Source organism: Desmodus rotundus, chromosome 4, assembly GCF_022682495.2.
Source record: "Desmodus rotundus isolate HL8 chromosome 4, HLdesRot8A.1, whole genome shotgun sequence".
Classification (NCBI taxonomy): Eukaryota; Metazoa; Chordata; class Mammalia; order Chiroptera; family Phyllostomidae; genus Desmodus; species Desmodus rotundus.
Genome location: NC_071390.1, coordinates 98,611,288 through 98,632,497, shown reverse-complemented (window position 1 = coordinate 98,632,497; position 21,210 = coordinate 98,611,288). Strand labels below are relative to the sequence as shown.

The 21,210-nt window shown below is 42.9% G+C and overlaps 1 protein-coding gene and 1 long non-coding RNA gene across 6 annotated transcripts in view; one reads left to right on the top strand and one right to left on the bottom strand.

Moving 5' to 3' along the window:
- Nucleotides 1-2,856, bottom strand: part of NPNT (nephronectin) — a 77,835-nt gene extending 74,979 nt beyond the window's left edge. For all 5 annotated transcript variants that reach the window (XM_053923125.1, XM_053923127.1, XM_053923126.1 and 2 more), the window contains exons 1-2: nucleotides 2,518-2,856; nucleotides 371-471 (exon numbers count right to left, since the gene is read on the bottom strand). In XM_053923125.1, coding sequence (XP_053779100.1) covers nucleotides 371-471; nucleotides 2,518-2,588 — 172 coding nt within the window. In that variant the 5' untranslated portion in view covers nucleotides 2,589-2,856. The remainder of the gene's footprint in view (nucleotides 1-370; nucleotides 472-2,517) is intronic.
- Nucleotides 2,857-2,861: 5 nt separating this feature from the next.
- Nucleotides 2,862-20,051, top strand: LOC123478130 (uncharacterized). Its single transcript, XR_006653265.3, has 5 exons — nucleotides 2,862-3,037; nucleotides 4,019-4,094; nucleotides 4,559-4,663; nucleotides 19,489-19,552; nucleotides 19,799-20,051. It is a non-coding gene; the product is annotated as an uncharacterized lncRNA (long non-coding RNA).
- Nucleotides 20,052-21,210: the final 1,159 nt, after the last annotated feature.

Genomic DNA, 21,210 nt, shown 5'->3' with positions numbered 1-21,210 from the left:
TGCTATAAGGTTCAGAGTATACTTAGTGTAAATACAGTCTAGACTCATTATCTTACCCCCATCTCAGAGCCTGGAGCAAAGAAAAGAGTGAGCGTGATGAGAAAACAGAAGCTGGAGCTACTGGGGACAAATGCTGACATAAGCATCCTGTGAATAACAAAACTGGCTCCTTACTACATGCAGGTGGCTCACTTTGGAAAGAGGCAGAATAAGGAGCTGGGGACTGTACCGGAAAACTCCCATGTCAGAGCCACACTATCAAGCCATGCTTGTAATGAGCCCTCGGGTGTGCAGAGGGAAGCCCTGAAGGAGGGTGGAGAGCCCCGCCTCCCAAGGAAGGAGCTGCAGTCCCCAGGGTGAGGATACTCACGCTGACACTGTCCCCAGGACCTGCGGGCCCAGCCCCAGCAGCAGTCAATCCTCCCACCATAACGACACAGGCCGACTGATGACACTATTTGCCTGGGCCACCTATCAAACAAAAAGATGCAAAATAAATAAAAACACTTTTGAAAGTAAAAGTCATTTCTTCTTTGTTATTATTTTAGAAAAAAATTGAATCACATCCAATTTTCTATGAACTAACTCTTCCATGCCTGCACAAATTTAAGAGTAAGACACCTTCGGGGAAATAGTTCTGCTATGATCTAATTTCAAGTTTCAGACAATTAAACACACAGTGCTCGGGAGCAGGGCAAAAATAGAGAGGGAAGAGCCTTTCTTCAACGGAAATAGCACTGGCTAAACACAAGATTCTCAAGGCTGCCACTCACAGGGTGGTTTCTGAAGCTTGAGATAAAACAGATTCCTCAAAGACCCACACATACTTGGAGGTAGGGGCACAGTTTTCACTGATTCATCATAAACTGAAAAGTATTAAGACATGTCAAAGTAGAAAGAAAAAAAATTCTGCCTTACATAAAAGGTAGATGTGGGAGAGGGTGGAAAGGGGGAGCTTTCTCAAAATCAAGTGAAACAGAACTCTTTGGGAGATAGGACTCTTTGGCAGAAAAAGTTACCAGGAAAAAAAATGTACTAGAAAAAGAAGTCTAAGGAAAACCAAGGGAGTTTAAAGCATAGCTAACATCTCAAGTGTTCTTGTGGTTTGAAACTTGCCTGGATCAACAATTCATGTTATCTTCCTCTGTAATGTAAATAAGGGCTAAAGAAGGTATTCGATTTCAGGATTCTGATTCATCCACCAGATTCCCCTTTGGCACCTTATTTGGTGAATTGTCTCCTTGTTTAGACACCTAAATGACCCCCCCCCCCCCTCAGAGGATCAATATCTTCGCTGGCTGTTTTAGACATCTTTTTAAAGCTACATTCAAATCTTACGCTTAATCACGTGATGCATTTCTTGCTGCAAATCTGTGTGTGCAAGAAATGCACAACATACTAGAACGTGGGGGATAACTGCTTCAAAAAGGAATACAGACTTTGGACGCTATCCCCAGTCTCCACTAACCTTTTACTTTATTTTATCTCCCCTCTCCCATGCCCCCGAGCCCAAAGAACAAAATAACCCCGAACTTTCTATTGCCTCCGACCAGGTGGTAAACAAGCTGTTGCGCTCCACTGGTTCCCTTCCGCTCCCCTCCAGGTACAAAAAAGAAAATCAATCAATCGTGGAATTGATTCGTTCCAAGATTGCCAGCAAAACAGGTGCGGCAGTCTTTAGGGCCCCGCAGGGAGATAATTGGCGAGTAGGGGTCGCTGGAGAGAGCAGCTGGATGGCGGGGTGACCCAGGTGAGGATCTCTCCTGGCGCCTCCTGCCGAGCGCTGGAGCAGCAGTGATCTGCGCTGGGGGAGTCTGGTGTGTAACTGTGCGGAGAAGGAGTAACCGAGCACGCCCTCCTGACACACACACACACTCACACGCGCGCACGCACACACACACACACACACACACACCCGCGAAGCGCACTCGGCGGCGCGGCGGTAGGAGTCTGGTTGTTGGAACCTGTCAGAGCACGCCGTAGTCGGGCTCGCCCCAGGTCTCCGCGGTGGCTGTGGGTGTCTGTGCGCGCACACACTTACACAGCTCAGTCCTCATTTTGAGTCTTTCTAGAAAATCAAGTGGAAAAGCAAACAGGTCTCCTCTGGAAGCCCAGCGGCTCCTTCACCGCTACCCTCGGTGTGCGCGGCCCTGAAAGCTCCAAGCCCGGATGCGACCCTGGCCACTGGGAAGTTTCCCCACCGAAGAGCCGTCTACATCAAAGCGAGGATGTCCCGGCCAAGGGATGTCCCGCGCGTCACCTCGGAGGCAAGATGCTGGGCTCAAGATTCCCTTCACCCCCAGCCCGAATCCCCAAGCCGGGAGCCGCGGGGGGTCCCCCCGGGGGAAGAGAGCGGCTCGACGACTGTCCTCCTGCCGAGGCAATGAGGTGGCTCAGCTTCTGGACAGAGAGACGCCTCCGTGACCGCGCCACCACGCCGGCAGAAGGGACCTCAGGACTCTAGGTGATCGACGTGGGAAAGAAGGCGGAAGGCAGGTCGCGCTGGGGCCAACTCACCTCCCGTCGAATTCAGCGGCGGCGGGCAGGTAGAGAGAGGACCCGAGCACCAGCGCCAGGAGGACATCCATGTCCGGCGGCCAGGCCTGGCGGCGGCGCGGCAACACGTGGGGACCAGGTTGGGGTGCTCGGCGCGGCGTGAAGGCGCGCTCGCCTTCTTGCTTCCCCGGAGGAGCTGCGGCCGCCCCGGCTGCTGCTGCCACCCTCGGAGGAGAGCAGCCGGATCAGGTCTGCTGCGCGGCGCCCGGCGCCCCTCCGCCTCCCTCCCCGCGAGGGAGGCGCTGCAGGGGGAGCCGCGCTGCCTGCGGGGAGGGGCGGGGGCGCGCGTGCGCTCCAATCGCAGCCCTCCCGGCCGCGGGCGAGGGGTGAGGGCGCCGGGCCCCGCTGCGGGGAGCTCGCGGCCGGGGGTGGTCGGAAAGACAGAGTCTCTTGGGGACCAGCCAAGCTGGGCAAGCGCCAGGATGGGAGGAACGTTACGCGCCGGCCTGGACGAGTAAAGCAGGGTGCTCAGCAAGAAAGGGTGAGCCTGAGACCAAAAAAAAAAGGAAAAGAAAAGAAAAGAAAAAGGACTGGGGCTTAGGAGCGCGCTATGAGGGTTCGGCCCCGACAGGTGATGAACACAGGGAAGAGCCACGGCTTTCCCTCGATAGCCGAGGTATCCGAGACCGGAGAGATTTATGGGGCTGGAACGGAGCAGCGTCTGCATTTAGTGAAACCACAGCAAGACTTGGGCAAATTAGCCAAGGGAAACTCCAGGAGTTTGCCTCTCCACAGAGTTGGCAAAGGCATATTTTTATTTTGTAACCAACCGAAAGAAACGTTTGGCTCTCCAGTCTAGTTTTGAAGAAGAAACGTGCAAACTTTCCATCTCTGCCAGCTCAGCTCCGAGCACGTGAGGATAGCGACGGGTGCCCCTCCAGGAGGACGTGCCCGCCCGCGAGGAAAGGCTGTTACTACTTAGCAGTCTTGTGGTGCCTGATCCCGCAGAGGTCTTTTAGAAACCATCTTAATCAACCATCGCTCTGTTGTGGCAGAGTACAACATATTGTACTAAAGAACTGCGCTCAAATGAAAACACGCAACCAATATCCTAAAATGCACATTTAAAACATAAGTCCAATCGAGTCACCCCTCTTCCCAAATCCTGCCCCTGAAAGACTCCCCAAGGCAGTGACCTGCCTTCTCCCAAACCTCTCAGATCCTATCTCTCCTCTCCTAATCCTTGGCTTCCTTGCCTTTCTAGAACATTCCAGTCATGCCCCTGCCTTAGGGCCACTGACCTGCTGTTACTTCTCCCTGGACACAGATGTCTGCATGGCTCACGTTGTCACTTCATTCTGTCTTTGCTCAAATATCACCTCTTTGAGGAGACCAACCTTGAACACCCTAATTAAAATTGCAGTCTGCCCCCTCCTGCTGCCTCCTGCCTGTTCTACTTTGATTTTTCTCATACCGCTGATCCAATAGTTTCCTATATAATTTGCTTATTTCTTCTTTGTAGGTTTTATTTCTGCAACAGTGCAAACTCTACAAGGACAAGCTTGTTGTTTAGTGCATAAAACAGTGCCTGGTGAGGAGTAAGTACTCATGAACATTTATTGAATGGATTTGTTACATTACAAACTTTTCTCCCCATCTTTATTTTCTTTTTGAGGTTTCTCAACATCAAAATTTTAATGGAAAGTTCTGTGGCAGAGTGACCTCACTATCCTGATCTCTGAGTGTGTATAAAAACAGGAATTTTCTCTGAGAAAGGGAAAAATAAATGTTTCAACTTAAACGACTCTTTGATTTCCAAGTTGTTTTCTGTTAGCCAAACAAGTTTCTATTTTAATCTCAGGAAATATCCATGCCAGTTCAGGCTCGGGACATTATTTTAGGCAAACAGCTTGGTGTCATCCATTTCAGATCTTTCTAATGAAGTCCAAAAACGTAGGAGTCAAAATATTTTTTTTGCAGAAAATCAAATTTTTGTAAGTGAAATATGGGCTTGGTTCCAGTCTCCAGTGGCTACTCCTCAGCCATTTTCTTTGTTTATCAGTTCCTGGATTGAATTTGCAAATAAGCCCCACCAGAGCAATGATGATTAGGGAAGGGGCGAATCTACAGGCTGAAAACTGGCAGTAGAAGGAGAGGAAGAACCGTGGTGAGTGAAAACAGAACTAGTTACTATCTGGAATAAAAGAGCAATGTGCCATCTGCATGCCTCTTATTTTTCCATATCTTTTCTTTGGCTTAGAAAACACTCCATTCATCTCCCTTCTTCATTTGGACACTCTCCACTTATCCTTTGGGTCCAAGCTTAGCTGACACCAGGAAAGCCCTTTGATTCTTTGCTTGCTTGAAAATTCGGTGGTACATGCTTCTACAACCTTATGCATTTCCTGGAGTAACTCTTTTTAAAATATATATATTTTATTGATTATGCTATTACAGTTGTCCCAATTTTTCCCCCTTCCCCCTCTCGACCTGGTACCAACCAACCATTCCTTCCAGCGATCCCTCCTTAGTGCATGTTCATGGGTCATGCACATAAGTTCTTTGGTTTCGCCACTTCCTATACTGTACTTTACCCCCCCATGTCTATTGTGTACCTACCAATTTGCACCTCTTAATCCTCACACATTTTCCCCCATTCTCCCCTTCCCCCTCCCAACTGATAACCCTCCAAATGATCTCCACATCTATGATTCTGCTTCTATTCTGCTTGTTTGCTTAGCTTGTTGATAGTTGTGAATTATTGCCATTTTAATGTTCATAGTTTTTATCTTCTTTTCTTTAAGTAAATCCCTTTGACATTTCATATAATAATGACTGGGTGATGATCAACTTATAGACTTATAGATGGTAATTGCAATTTACAGCATTGTGTTCTTACAATCTTGGCCCCTAGTAAACCTTAAAGTTACATCTTCCAATTGCACAATTAGTGGGAATCAAATTAATAATGAATGGCAATTGAGTTCTTCCAATGGGAAGTGATGGGCCATAATAAATTGGAATTTATCTCATGGTCAGATGATAAAAACTGAAAATGGGTATGGCATGACCTCAAACTATAAGTAAATGTTATACTAGATGCAAAATACTTTTCACTTTTGAGAAAAATCAGGCCTAGATGTCCATCCAAGCTTACAGTCTTGCCCCATCCCCAATTGTACTTCTTAATCCCTGCACCTTTTCCCCCAATCACCTCCTTCTCCCTCCCAACTGATAACCCTCCAAATGATCTCCATATCTATGTTTCTTTCTGTTCTGCTTGTTTGTTTAGTTTGTTTTTTAGATTCAATTGTTGATAATTATGAATTTATTGCCATTTTAATATTCACAGTTTTGATCTTTTTTTCTTAAATAAGTCCCTTTAACATTTCATTTAATAAGGGCTTGGTGATGATGAAATCTTTTAGCTTTACCTTGTCTTGGAAGCACTTTATCTGCCCTTCCATTCTAAATGATAGCTTTGCTGGATAGAGTGATCTAGGCTGCAGGTCCTTGCTTTTCATTTCTTGGAATACGTCTTGCCAGTCCCTTCTAGCCTACAAAGCTTCTTTTGAGAAATCAGCTGACAGTCTTATGGGAACTCCTTTGTAGGTAACTCTCTTCTTTTCTCTTGCTGCTTTTAAGATTCTTTATCTTTAACCTTTGGCATTTTAATTATGACGTATCTTGGTGTGGTCCTCTTTGAGTCCATCTTGTTTGGGACTCTCTGTGCTTCCTAGACTTGTATGTCTATTTCCTTCACCAAATTAGGGAAGATTTCTTTTATTATTTTTTTCAAATAAGTTTTCAATCTCTTGCTCTTTCTCTTCTCTTTCCAGCACCCCTATGATTTGAATGTTGATACATATGAAGTTGTCCCAGAGGCTCATTAGCCTATCTTTGGTTTTTTTTGGATTCTTTTTCCTTCTTGCTGTTCTGATTAAATGTTTTTTCTTTTACCTTTATGTTCCAAATGATTGATTTGATTTTCGGCTTCATCCACTTCACTGTTGGTTCCCTGTAAATTTTTCTTTATTTCACTTGTGTGACCTTCATTTCTGCCTGGGCCTTTTTTGTGCTGTTGAAGTACCTACCCAATGAGTTCCATGAGCATCCTAATAACCAGTGTTTTGAATTCTGCATCTGATAGATTGCATACCTCCCTTTTGTTGGTTCTTTTTCTGGAGTTTTGTTCTGTTCTCTCATTTGAGTCATATTTGTTTGTTTCCTCATTTTGGCAGCCTCCCTGTGTTTGTTTCTATGTATTAGGTAGAGCTGCTTTGACTCCCTGACTTAGTAACATGTCTGATTATAGAAAAGGGCACCCATAAATTGGATGGGACAGAGCCTTAGGTAATCACAAGGGCATGGCAACTTGTGTGAACCAGGTTGATGGAGTCTTGGATATGGTGTTGCCACTCTGTGGCTCTGTGTGGGAGAGGGCTCAGAAAGGGGACAATGGTCACTGCCTGACCACTAGAGTTCTATCTTGGAGGAAGTTGTCCCTGCCACTTGCCCTGATGCCAGACACTTCAGTTTCTCCCTATATGCTCCTGGTGCCCTTCCAGCTGCTGCCCCAGTGCTGGAGCCCAGAGGGAATGAGTCTGTGTAAGTCCTAAGTCCATTGTGGGCTCTTTAAGAGGAGACACCCGGGAATCTCACAGTTTCTTCTGCTGCCCCAACCCTCACTTGTTTTTACAGCCAGAAGTTATAGGAACTTACCTTCCTGGCACTGGAACCCTAGGTTGGGTAGTCTAGTGTGGGGCTGGGATCCTTTGTTCATGAGGTATCCCTACCGATTTTTATCCACCACATGTGGGTGTGGGACTACCCCTTCCGAGTCTCTGCATCTCCTTCCCTCCTACCCATCTGGATGAATGCGACTTCTTTAATTCCTTGGTTGTCAGACTTTCGTGCAGCTCGATTTTCTGAGGATTCTGGGTGATAGTTATTTTGTAATTAAGTTGTAATTTTTGCTGTGGTTGTGTGAGCAGGTGAGGCCTGTTTACCTGTGCCTCCACCTTCCCTGCAGTAACTCTTAATGCATTGTTGTAGTTGCATCTGTACCACTCAGGGTTCCCATGAAACACTAATCTAACCAACAGGTGGGCAAGGGCAGTTGTCACTCTGTCCCTTGTGCCCACCTCAATGCCCGGCACAAGGCTTAAAATCAGCAAATATTAAATAGATTGGCTTAGATTGGACTGAATCTGCTTGGTGAGCTTTAGCTTCTCCCTTAAGTGACCTATAGCTAATTATATCAGTTTTTGTTGAATCATAGAATGAGGAGACTCTAAAGAAATTCCAAGCTCCAGCTGGTTAATATGCTGCAGTTTCAACCATCAGTGATCATTCCAAAACGGAGGTGGGGTTCCCATGGTACTGACATTTCACTGCCTGTCTCAAAAACAACCAAGAAAGATCTGGATCAAAACAAGGTGCTTTTAGCAATATCTATACTTTTCCAGTAGGACAACCTTTTGTTCAGGTTTTATACAAGGTAATGCCACCTGGCAAGTAGTAATCCCAATTTTCTCTCACACAAATAATTATCTATCCCTGGTCACAATATCATCAGATAAACAACAACATGAAGCCAAACACAACTTCCAACACTTGGGGATTGGAAGCTCTCAATTATTTGGTCTTTCCCCCGCCTAAAATGTTTATTGAGAGCCTGCAAGGTATTGGCCATTTCTAAGTGCTAGGACTTCAGCTGGGATCAAGACCAAGTTGAGCCCTGAAAGTGTTTGGATTGCAGTGGGGGAGCAAAACAGAAAGCGCTACAGGATAAAGGTGTAAAGAGAAGGTATAGGAAGGATAAGGTGATAGAAAGTGATGGGGTATGGTTTTAGGTGGAGTGATTTGCTCACCTCCAGGGAGGTGACACTTGAACAAAGACTGAATGTAATGAGGGTGTGAGGTGGGGGTGGTGTCCAGGCAGGAGGCTGAGAGATGTACTTTCTCTACCAAGTTTTTCTAGCCATTGTCATGCTAACCACAAAGCAAGCTCTCATTCCCCCTCTCGCCCCCCGTGCAGTGGTGACCCAGGGATAGGACTACTGCTTTAAAAGCTCCCATTAAGAAAAGAGAAGGACGAGGAACACGCAGCTGCTCATTCACAGCAATTCGGACTCCCAGCTAAGCAAGAACTAGGGAGCGTCTCTGCTCTGGCAGTGCAGGGGACACCGTGGTCAGATAGTCAGGTCACCCCTGCTTCTACTACCTTGTCCATTAATCATGCAAAGGCTCATCAGAAGTGACTGTTGGAGCATATGCCTTCCTTGGGGACTGTATATCGTATACAGTTCTTGTCCTGCTGGTACAAATTTGAAGTCCTGAAAGTTGCTTTAAGGAGCTAAAAGAGATAGGCATTTTCAGGCCAGACTCATGGTTTCTGTGAGTACAAGGTATCCTTAAAACCCGAATAGGCTTTTGCTCTAATTGCTTCCAGTCAGTACTTTGTGCAGATAACCATACCCAAAGTCTTTTCTGATCCTAGTTTTTAAGCCTGCTTTATTTCTTTGCTTCCATATGCCCATGCCTTACTCTTTCATCTTAATGGAGGCCACCTTGAGGCTAGCTGACATAATAGGGTTGTTCAGGAGGGCAACACCCTGACTCTGATCCCTGCCATAAGGCTTGGAACCCTTTAACTATATTAATGTTTGGGGCATAGAAATAGTGTCTTTTTCAATTCTGGGGGGCCCAGAGTTTCTGGATATTTTCATTTTCTTCTGGTTCTGCTTGCCAAGCAGCTAGTTCTTGCCTGAGCTCGTCTCTTTCTTAAAAGCAACAAGGATCAGCCAACATTTTCATTTTTTACAACAATACTCACCTTATCTGGACATATGTTGTGCCTTCCCAGTGATCATAGGTAATGATTTGGTAAAGTAGCATGAGTGTTACAAGCTTTCCAGCTCATATACAGCAGCTATAATTATACCACAATTAGAGCATATCATTCCATCAAAGAACAGATCATTTCAGTACTATTTAAGTTCTTCTAAAATGTGAAAGGAGGAATGCTTAAAAACCATTCCTAAGAAGTCATTGCTATATAAACCTGAAAAAAATAGCCTTCTTATCTGTGCAACAAACACACAGCTCATTTCCAATATGAATATCAATGCAGAAGCTCTGTATAAAAGATTAGCAAGTATAATTCAGGGATATACTAGAAGAATCCATTATAATAAAGCTTATAGAACACCTTTATATAGGTAAAGGGTTAACAAAACCCCTTCCCCTTCTACAGCAGAATGTGACCTGATGTTAACTTTCTAGCTCTGTTCCCCTGGCAACCGGATAAGGTGGTTTGTGAACTATGTTTCGATGAAAATGGATCCCTGATTGATAAACTGAATTTAGACAAGGAGAGCCAAATATACCCGATAGCGAACCATAGCACTGGACCGACCTGAGTCAAGTGACTCTTATACGCAGAGACCTGGGACACCGTGCCTATGGCGCTGTCACAGGAGATGCCGGCTCCAGAGGAGCCTGAGGTTGTTAGGCCAGAGCAGTCTCTCACCTGTTTCTCATCTTGCGCCTGGGCTGTTCTGCCGTGTGAGGAGTTCCAGTGACGAGGAGCACTTGATGGTGCTGTGCCAGGAAACTGTTGCCCCCGTCCTATATCCTCCCGAGTGAACAGATGCCATTATAGTCTTGTGAGCTTGGATGTTCTGAATGTTTTCGTAACCCTACGAAGACCTGAGGTTGCCGCAGACTCTATGATCAGCACTATTGATTCCTGATTAAAAAAAAAAACTATTGATAAGATAAAAAGATGTATATCTCAAATTAAAAGCCAAAATAATGTATAATGTAATCACTGGGAGAATTTGTTATTAATGTCAGGAATGAGATGAGAATGCCATATCACTACTTTTTATTTTATAATATTTTACAAGTATTTCATGCAATTAGTTGAGGAAAAAAATGTGAAGTTTTGAAAGTAAGAGGTAAAGTACTCTAAGATGATATGATTATGTAATTAGAAATAGCCAAGTAGTAATTTAAAAATGTATTGGAAAATATAAGAATATTCATTAAGATGGTTACAAAAATTGGTGACTTAAATATGAGGGGGTACCCCAGAAACAGAATTTATTTATTAAAAATATTGTATTTATTTTTACATGTTTAAACATCAGTTGCCTTCAAAGTACTCTCTGTTTGATGCAATACACCTATCAATACGTTTTTTCCACTGCTCAAAACAATTTTTGAACTTGTCAATTGTGATGCCTTTTAGTGTTTCTACTATTTTTTTGTTTTACTTCTTCCACATCAGCAAAATGTTTCCCTTTAAGGACTTTTTTCATCCAGCGAAACAAAACCATTACTCTAGGTGGGTGGGGCACAGGGATTATGCTGGGGGCTTTTTTGTTGTTGTTTGTTTGTTTTTATCAAAACACTCAGCATGCTGTAGGCTGGCGTGCTCAAAAATCACCCATGATGAAATGGGCAAAGGTGTTGAAAGAGTCTTCAAAAAAATGTTACTGAAGCCAAACACAGCCTCTCACAACAATGCCAGCTGGTACACTGATACAGATGGGCTCCTAGAACACTCATCTAGTGGGGGAAGCCTGTACTACAAGGGCTTCCCATTCCAGAAGATAATTCCAGTTTTGGGGGGATGTCCTCTCATCTATAAACACACACCTATATGAAAAAGTTAAAATACAATTCAAAAATTACCAGTTTAAAAGATCGATCTTCCACTTCTGTGTTGGCTTTGTCTTTACAAACTGAAGGACTTGGTCTTTGGTTTAATGCAGCATACGGGAGAAACCAGTGAGTCCAGGCACAACTAGTAATTCTGCCAAAGACGATGGAAGATTTTATTTAAGACTGATTCTTATAGAATCTCCTGAAGAACTGAAGTAGGCGCCGATGGCTGACAAATTAGAAAGCAATTTCAAGTGTTATAAAATAGAGCTACATTTTAGTCTCCTACTTTTCAGTCATTTAAAAATTGTATTTTAGCCCTGGCTGGTGTGCCTCAGTGGACTGAGTGCTGGCCTGTGAACCAAAGGATCACCAGTTCGATTCCTAGTCAGAGTGCATGCCTGGACTGCGGGCCAGGTGCCCAGTAGGGGGCACTTGAGAGGCAACCACACACTGATGTTTCCCTCTCTTTCCCCTCGGTCTAAAAATAAATAAATAAATAATCTTAATTTTTTTTAAAATTGTATTTTAATGTTCTGATACAAAGTATAAAGAAATTTTCATGTTTTTATGCACAAAGGTAGAAAGATTGTTCAATGTTGACAGTAAGTTTTTAGTATTATAAAACAAGGAGTAGCAACACTAGCTAGTTGTTTAACACGTCACCCCCGATACCTTTGGCTTAACACAATACAAATTCCTTCGGTTAGTGCAAAATTGAATGCACATTGGAGGGATCTCCTAAGTGATACATTACCAGTTGTCTATTCAGGGATCTGGGCTCCTTCCATCCTGTGGTCTGTCTTCCTAGAGTTCTCAGGTGGCCATGTGGACAGAACAGAGACAGCACGGGCAGGAGACCTGAGATTTTTGGCATCTACTACCTAGTCACAAGGTTTCAACTGAATTACAAGAATAACTGCAAAATGTATTTTTCCAGTGTGCCAAAGAAGAAAATGACAACTTCTAATTGACTACTGAGTACTCTCTTTGCCATGGCCTCAAAAAACCATTGAACTTAGCGTTTAATTACTGCTGGAGAGAAATCTTTACATAATTGACACCACTAAAAAAAAAGTCATTGTCTTTGAAAATCATTCTTCTAAATTCACTTAGGCAATGATTTTCATCAAACAGCAACTCAATATATTCTTTGGGAATTCTTAGCATAGAGCTCACCCAATTCAATTAGGTAAATATATAAAATGCCTAGTCCAGCACACGGTACATGTAGTTAAGTACTCAGCAAGCGCTGATTGCCTCCTCAGGCAAAGTTTTACTGCTGGGGTGAAATGCTTCTCTACCAAGGATTTTATGTGCAAGGGCAGGTGCCTGCGACAGTTGCATTAACATTTCCATGCCTAAGCCAGCTCTGGCATGTTGTGTTTGAATCACTAATCTCACCTGAGCTTTTATCAAAGTGTTTTAGCAAATTCAAAGTTGCCTAAAATACCCTTGCATCCCACTGCCATATGGGAGAAGTACTAGTTAAACTTTCACCTTTCATAATAAAATATCAACCTACTCTTCTGGCCTCTAGAACATGGGTGTGCTTTCAAACATCATGGAGGACCAGTTCTGTAGGCAAAACTTCAGTGCTTATAAAAATCATTGTTAAAATAAATGATATTTATGGAAGCCGGTTCTAGACGGCTTATGTTATCCATCAACTCCTCTGGATTTTCCAAACATAAACCTTGGATCAAGTTAGTCTCTTGGAACTCAACTTAGAACCTGAAATAGCCTTTTCTTACTGAGTTGGACTTCCAGCGTTTAGGAGTTTGTTGCAAGATACAGCTAAATAAGATCTGCTCCCTCATTTTTTGGAAGATTGTTGTATATGTCATCTGATGTATCTATCTTGATCTCATAAAGTAGTTTCTTACACAATTCAGGGCCAAGAAAAAAATATCTCTTTTGAAAAAAATTCATGTTTCCTATTTTCTGAGGTAAACTTACTTTATTAACTTTCTTTTTAAAAATCAGCTGCCAGAAAACTATGGAGATAATAAAAAGGTGAGTAGTTGCCGGGGGTTAATGAGACAGAGGGGTACCTGGGTAGAGCACAGAGGATTTTTAGGACAGTGGAACCCTTTAGTGTCACACTATAAGGATGGGTACATGACATCGTACCTTTGTCAGAACGCCTAGAATGCACGACACCCAGAGTGAACTCTAATGTAAACTGTGCATTTGGGTGGTTCTGAGTGTTGGTGCATCAGCTCTAAGAAATGCACCACTCTGACAGAGGATATTGGTAGTGGGAACCGGGGATGTACAGGAAACCTCTGTCCCTTCAACTCATGTTTGCTGGGAACCTAAAATTTCTTTAAAAAATAAAGTCTATTAAAGTGCTTTTTAAAAAGAAATAATGTATGTATTTTGCCATCCATTCTTGTCAAATTTATAATTCGTATGGCAGTTGTGTTTGTTACTTATTTAAAATTAAGGACAATTTATATATATATATAACACATACATAATATATGCCATGTTATATAATACATAAATATGTATATAAGTATATAAATGTGTACATTTTATATATATATATATATAAAGCATCTAACAGGAATCACAGAGTTAAATTCTGCCACGAGAGTTACTTTAACTCTTAGGGTGGTGGGTTAGCCTGTCTGCTCTTTTTCTGCTCTCACTGGCCCTGATTTTCTCTTTCAATTTTATTATCTGAGGTGTTTTGTATAATAGGAAATATACATTTGGTCTTTGTCCTGCTCCCTGGCACAGAGCTCCTAAAACCTTTGTAATTTCCTGAATGATCTGGGTAAGAGGAGTGTCTTGGGTTATTCATAAGAAGCCTGTTTTGAACATACCTGAGTTTAAATTAATAAGATGACTCCTGATGGGAGCCTAGTAGCTCCTGATGGGGCCTGGTTGCCGGAGGAAGCAACCATGTGTTTAGAAGGTTGGAACTTTCAACCCCACCCTGAGAGCTTAGAGAAATTATCAATTCCAATGATCGATTTCAATCATCAGTTTTAATCAGTCATGCCTATTCAATGAAACCTCCATAAAATCCCTAGAAGGCTGGGTTCAGAGTGGTTCTGTGTTGGCGAACACACCTATGTGAGAAAAGATAGGAGTAGGACTGAACTCCATCTTGACTGAAAGAACTCCATCTCAGAGACCTGATTATGACTTTTTGCTTTCAGTAAAATTCCATAGTTGAAATTAGCCTAACCACATTCTTAAAGGAGAGAAGTAGGACAATAACATCCTTTCTTCTTCTGTTGTTTTTTGTTTCTTCTTTCTCTTTCTCTTCTTCTTCTTCAAGCAAGCCCTTTAGCATTTGTTGCAGTACTGGTTTGGTGTTAACAAACTCCTTTAGTTTTTTCTTGTCTAGGAAGCTCCTTATTTCTCCTTCAATTTTAAATGATAGCTTTGCTGGGTAAAGTAGCCCTGGTTGTAGGCCCTTGCTTTTCATCACCTTAACTATTTCACTCCACTCCCTTCTGGTCTGAAATGTGTCTGCTGAGTAATCCCATGACAGTCTAATTGGTGCTCCTTCATAGGGAACTGATGCGGACTCCGACCGGCAGTATCCGCGGTGTTGTGGATGTGACGAACAAATTCACAAGGACTGCAGAAGCCCTGTGGAGAAAAGCGACGGCATGGCCACTCTCTGAGTAAGAGAGTGCCCCGACCCCTGCCTGGACAGGCTTTTATTGCTTTTCTGGGAGCATTACATCAAGGAAGGTCCTCATTCAGTGTGTACAAGTTTGCTTTCTGTGATTACTTTTTACAGATAACAAAGAAAGGGATGCTGCTGATCACTTCTTACAGATAACAAAGAAAATGATGTTGCAAATGCAAGGGAAAAAGTGTTTGAATTGGTTACACTCCATCCTTGGGAGGTTTAGCACAGACTTTAGGAAGTTATTTCAAAGATATGCATTAAACATTTGCTGCCTTAACCAGGGTGAGGGAGTTTTAGCAAAAGCAAGCTTCAAAGCAGCCTAGATATAATGCAGGCCTGGTTCCCCACGGGGAAAGCCGATCTGTGGGCTTGGCTCCCATGTGCTTACTCGCACCTGTCAGTTTTCCAAACCAGGGCTGAGTACATTCACCATTGCCATGCGGATCGGTTCTGTATGGGTAACCACCATCATGTGTACCCACATTTTTGGCCTGAACTTTCAGGAAAAAAATATTTTGTTTCAATTTTTAATTCAATTATTTTATTTTTATTTAGGTACTTGTTTTTTACATTATAAAGGGATTTTAGAATTTATTTTTGAACATATTATGGTACAATAAATTTTATGTAACAAATAATTACAAAACACACGAACAGATACAAGATATTTCAGGTACTACCCACATACAATGGGCATCCTTACTTTTCCCTGAAAAATTTGGGCAAAAAAAGGCACATTATACACAGCAAGATGTGGTACCTGCTTCTCCCTTGCAGCTTTTAGGATTGTCTCCTTGTCTTTAAGCCTCATCATTTTAATTATGATGTGTCTCAGTGTAGGCCTCTTTGGGTCCAACTTGTTTGGGACACTCTGAACTTCCTGGACTTGTGTGTCTATTTCCTTCACCAAGTTAGGGAAGTTTTCAGTCATTATTTCTTCAAACAGGTTCTCCAACCCTTGCTCGCCCTCTTCTTCTGGTATTCCCATAATGCAGATGTTGTTACACTTCATGTTGTCCAAAATGTTTCTTAAGCTCTCATTTTTTAAAATTCTTTTTTCTTTTTCTGGTCTGCCTAGGTGTTTTTATCTACCTTGTTTTCTTCCAAATTACTGATTTGATCCTCGGCTCATCTAAATTACTGTTTATTCCTTCTAGTGCATTATTTATTTCAGATACTGCATTTTTTATTTCTGACTGGTTCTTTTTTATGGTTTCTGCCTCTTTTTCATGCTGTTGCATATCCTTATAATCATTACTCTGAACTCTCTATCTGAAAAACTGCTTATATCCATTTCATCTAGTTCTTCTTCTGGATATTTCTCTTGTTCTTTTGTTTGGGGTCTGTTCCTTTGTCTTCCCATTTTGGCTGCTTTGTTTTTTCTGCCTTAACTGCTAAACTAATCAGTTGTTAAACTGATCACAGCCTGCTTAAGCTCCACAGGGTGGGGCAAAGGAATTCCTGCAGGTGGGGCTGTTGCTTCCCCTCAGGCTGATGCCACTTGGAGAAGAGTGCTTTGCCTGAGAAAGATGGCTTCTGCATTATGGGGAATGACTAAGTTCAAGGATCCTGGCGGCTGCTCCTTCAGTTCTCTCCCCAGAGCCACCAACCCCGGACATTCCTCAAGCATCTCTAGTCTACTCTGCACTCCCTCTTCCAGAGTTCAGGTTAAGTGGCTGCAAACAAAATTTTGTGCATTGGCCCTTTAAGACACTCTCTGCACCTCCAGCCATATCTCCCTGTCAGACAGAACCCCTGCTTCTTTTCACAGTTGGATGTTATTTGGGTTCCTTTCTAACTCTGGTGCTATAGGCTGGGGAGCCCAGCTTGGGGTTTAGACCCCACACTTAGGGGGAATGCCGCTGGCCACTGAAATACCACTCTGAAACTTCAGCTGCTGCCTGTGGGAGCCCAGCCAGCCCTCTTGTGTCTCTGCCTTCCCTACCAATCTCCTTGTGGTGAAGTGGTTTCTTCTGTCTGTCCTTGGTTATAAGGCTTCTCTCCAGCTACCATTCAACTGGTTATTCAGGATGCTTCTCTACAATTTAGTTGTAATTCCAGATTGGTCCTGGGAGGAGGTTAGTGTGTCTTCTACTTTCTCCTCTGCCATCTGGGATCTACACATCCTTTCTTAACATCATGTTCTGCAAATTTGTTGTTTTGTCAATTAAATGTTGACTAGAATATTTGCACAAATGTTCATTTACAGGCCCTTAGAGTTGTCCTCTGACCCTGGAAAACATCTTGTGACTATGCTGAGATCAACTGCTGCTAGATGATGATCATGGGACAACTGACCTCATCCTCATTCCCGAACACTATGCCCACCCTAAGGGCCCCACACAAGCCATCCACAAGAACCCCTTGGGGAGCTCAGTTTCTCTTTTCTGGTTGACTTCCTTGTGCACAAACTCTGTTCAATAAACTCTATCTGCTTGAGCTTATATGAGTTCAGTGTTCATTTCTATGACATTGAGACTGAAGAAGCTGGCATTCAAAGTTCAGTAACATACGTGCCAGGAGGGAGGTGGCCTGGAGTGGGCACAGAAGCTCTTCACCTCTTCCCACATATGTTGGCCTATGCATCTCTTCTATTGGCTGTTCCTGACTTGTAGTCATTACAGTGAACTGGTAATAGTAAGTGAAGCGTTCTCCTGAGTCTTGTGAGTTATTTTAGCAAGTATTGCACCTGATGGGAGTGCCGTGGGAACCCCTGATTTATAGCTGGTCAGTTAGAAGTACCAGTGACAACCTGGGACTTGTGACTGGTGTCTGAAGCAGGGGCAGTCTTGTGGGACTGAGGCTTTACTTGCGGGGTCTGCACTAACTCCGAACAGTTGGTGTCATAACTAATCCAATTGTAGGACATCCTGCTGGTGTCCTCAGAGAGAGGGAGAATTGCTTGGTATAGAAAACCCACACATTTGGGTTCAGACATGTTGTGAATAGGAAGAAACAGAGTTTTATTATTTTATTTTATATTGTCATTTTTTGAGGTTTTTCTCAAGTCCATTTTGGAAACAAGCAGGGCTAAAATAAATTCAATAAAGAACAAGATGAAAAGACAGTCTCCCAACTCTTAATTTTTAGGCTTGCTCTAAAAAAGCTGTAGCTTAGTTTTTTGTTGTTTTAGTATTTCCCATTAAGTTTTTTTTTCTCCCCTCAATGCTTCTAACATTGAGTTCTGTTCTCCAGAAAATGTTTAAGTTTCTAACTGTACTATCTTTCCTATATATGTTTAACTTACATTCTTTATAACAGATCACTTTTGCCCTCTCTGTTCAAACAATAAAAACTGTCTCCCATAGAATAGTCTTTTCCTAAATGAAGATGCAAAATACAGTTCCAAGACCTCAAAACTCCTTGTTGGAAAGTTCCTGGTGTATAACTTAAACCAGTTAAGACTACACTAACTCGGTTTGTTCCAGGCAGAAAAACAGAACACCACAATACACAGAGCTTAAACCATATGGCTTATTAAATGAGCAAGGCCTTACTTTCCAGTGCAAATAAACTGAAATGTGAAATGCATTAAAACTGAACTGTTGGAGGACATTGGTAGATCAATGTTTTTGATTACAGAGTGTTTTCAACTCTGGTAAATGTGCATATTAACATAATCTACAAAATAACCCATCAAGAAATTAAATCGCTTTAGAGGTATTATCTCATTTTTCTAAATGCACATCTAGGGATACAATATGATTTGGAAAAACTTTACTTAAGGAAAGCCTAATGCAGGATGGCACTTAGAGTTGGCCAGACTTCAGACTTCATCCCACTCTGAAAAATATCCTGAACTCCGACTGAACCTCCCCGAACCTCAGCTACCACTTCTATTACACAGAAATACTAATGGTGTATTGTGTACATACAATTTTCTATATACTGTGTTATGATGTTTGACATAAAAAACATTATAAAAAACTCTCTCTGGAGAGAGACTGTCTCTTCCTAGGCTACCTCATTCTTGAGCAAAGGGCGCAGCCTGGGGCAAGACAGTGATATGCAAATTAACCAATCCAGAGCCACACCTCTTCTATCAGGCCTGTGCATCTCAGAGGCAATGTTCCTCTGCCTTCAACAACTCAGGGCCCGGTACCAGACAACTAGGGACACCCCTATGGGCCAAAGTAGCCAATCCTAAACTGTTTACCTTGCCGTGCCCTGCCTTTCCCACGGAAACCTAAGTGTCTCCTATCCCACCCCGTCCCGTCTTCTGCCTCCTGTCCCCCCTGTCATTCTCTGTGTGGCCCTGCAGGTACATGTGCCTCCTGTGTCAAGGACCTGGGAGTATAATAAATGTTTTTTGAGCCTCTCCCTCTGTCTCCTTTTATGGCCACATCTGAATAGTCATCTCGTAAAAGAATATCAAACAGCAAACATGTCTTGAAGAGTCACTGTGAACATATAGTGAGTTAAAACATAATGCAATCATATAATGCCTGGCACTGAGAAAACATTCAATTAATGGTGGTTGTTTGAAGTCTAACAGGGGAGGTATACTCCAACATTTATGATCCGGATGGCAGCCCACACTCTGGCACATCTGAATATAAAGCCACGGGATGTCTGCACCTCTGCCTCCATCTGAGATGGGAAAAAATGCTGCACTGTTGCTGCATTCTTATGAATTGTTTTTGTTTGTTTGTTTTTGCCAGAGGGATTTCCTGTCTGTTACTGTAATAGAGACTGGAAGCAGAGGCTCCTGTCTTTCAACAACAGGTATGAATTCTGCCAACAGAATAGCCAATTTGAGCTGAGAGAGAGAGAATGAGAGAGGGATTCATCTGGACAGGAGACATAAAGAGTTTATTATTCTTAATGAAATAAATATGAAAGTGACACATACCAACTCAAAGAAAGGGAAAGAAATCCCCAACTAGATTTGCTTAATGCTTCTAACATTGAGTTCTGTTCTCCAGAAAATGTTTAAATTTCTAATTGTACCATCTTTCCTATCTTTTCTAGGGGCAGTGCCAAATGCTCCCTGCCAGGAGGGGGAGGTCTTCTCAGCTCATGGCCATCCTTGGTGCAATCAGCTCAGATTTCTTTATAGACTAGAAGAGAGATTTTTTTAATAAATAAATAATTCAACAGGTATCTATTGCATAACTTTATGTGTAATGAACCATGTTGCATCTAAATCCTAACCAATTTTCCTGGCTGTGATTGAAGCCAGTTTCATCCCTTGCAGTCATTTAATTCGGTGTTGGTTTCTTAAAATAAACAAACAAAAAACATAAAACAGATTATTGTCGCTTTGCAGTTGCCTTATAAAGGGTAATAAATCAATATTTTTGTCATTGAAAGTAACCCTAGGATGGGCTAGGAGAAAGATGAAAACCTAAAAGTTCAGAAATAAAGACTCCCAAGGACTGGTGTAACATTCTGAAAACTCAGAAATCACCCAGAAGATTCCTCAAGGTACTAAAAACATGATTTACAATGTGAAAGAATATGTTGACCTTGCCATCTGGGTAAAGGTTTGGATCTCCTTGGAGATGTTTCAACTTTTCCCATCAACGCACCCACGTCATTAAAACCCATTTTCCCACTAAAAGTTTGTTTGCAAGCTCTTTGGAACTCTCACTTATTTTTATAGAAATCTGCATGCTGCTTAAAACTTGAAAAGCAAGGTCATCAGATACACAACAGAAACATAGGCAAAAGTGCTGCTTCAAGCTATGATGGATGAGGATACTTTGAAGTAAGCTTTTCTTTCAAAACCAGAAAAGCTATCCAGGTGGAAAAGAACTGGGTTTGTGGGCCCCAGAGATGAAGACACAGGGGAGCCCAGAGAAGTGAGCCTGCAATTGTCCTGCTCTTCAGTCAGCTGCCAGTTCAAACATGGGGACTGAGAGGTCGGCTCCTGGGCAAAGCTTTCAACAGATGCTCAGAACCGGGGGAAGAAAACTGAAAGTCCAGAGCTTGCCAAGGAGGGTGGGACCTGGCGAACTCCCCAAGTGTTCAGCTGGAGCCCTGAAGTGGTAAACCCAAGGAGGAAGAGTCCACTGGACACTGACCAGCCCTCTCAGACAGCAGGGCCTGAGGGACGGGGTGACCTGTGCCTGCTACTTTCTCTGTCTGGCCCAGCTGCTTGCCGGAGGCAAGATGAACTCTCTCTCGAGGAAAGTAACATCACCTAGGGCCACGAATTATCTCTAAATGTTTTATATCAAAGTCCTGCAATCAGTTAAAAAGTATGTAGGGTAAGTGGAGGCAGTCTGGCTTCCTTACCCAGGTATCTGGGTAGCTGAGGGAAGCAGTGTTCCCATAGCCTTGAAGGGGCCTGATAAGTAGTGTTCTCACAGCTTTGAGACTGGGTCTGATAAACGGTTCCCATAACACAAAGTGGACTTGCATGCACAGAATTATGTTAT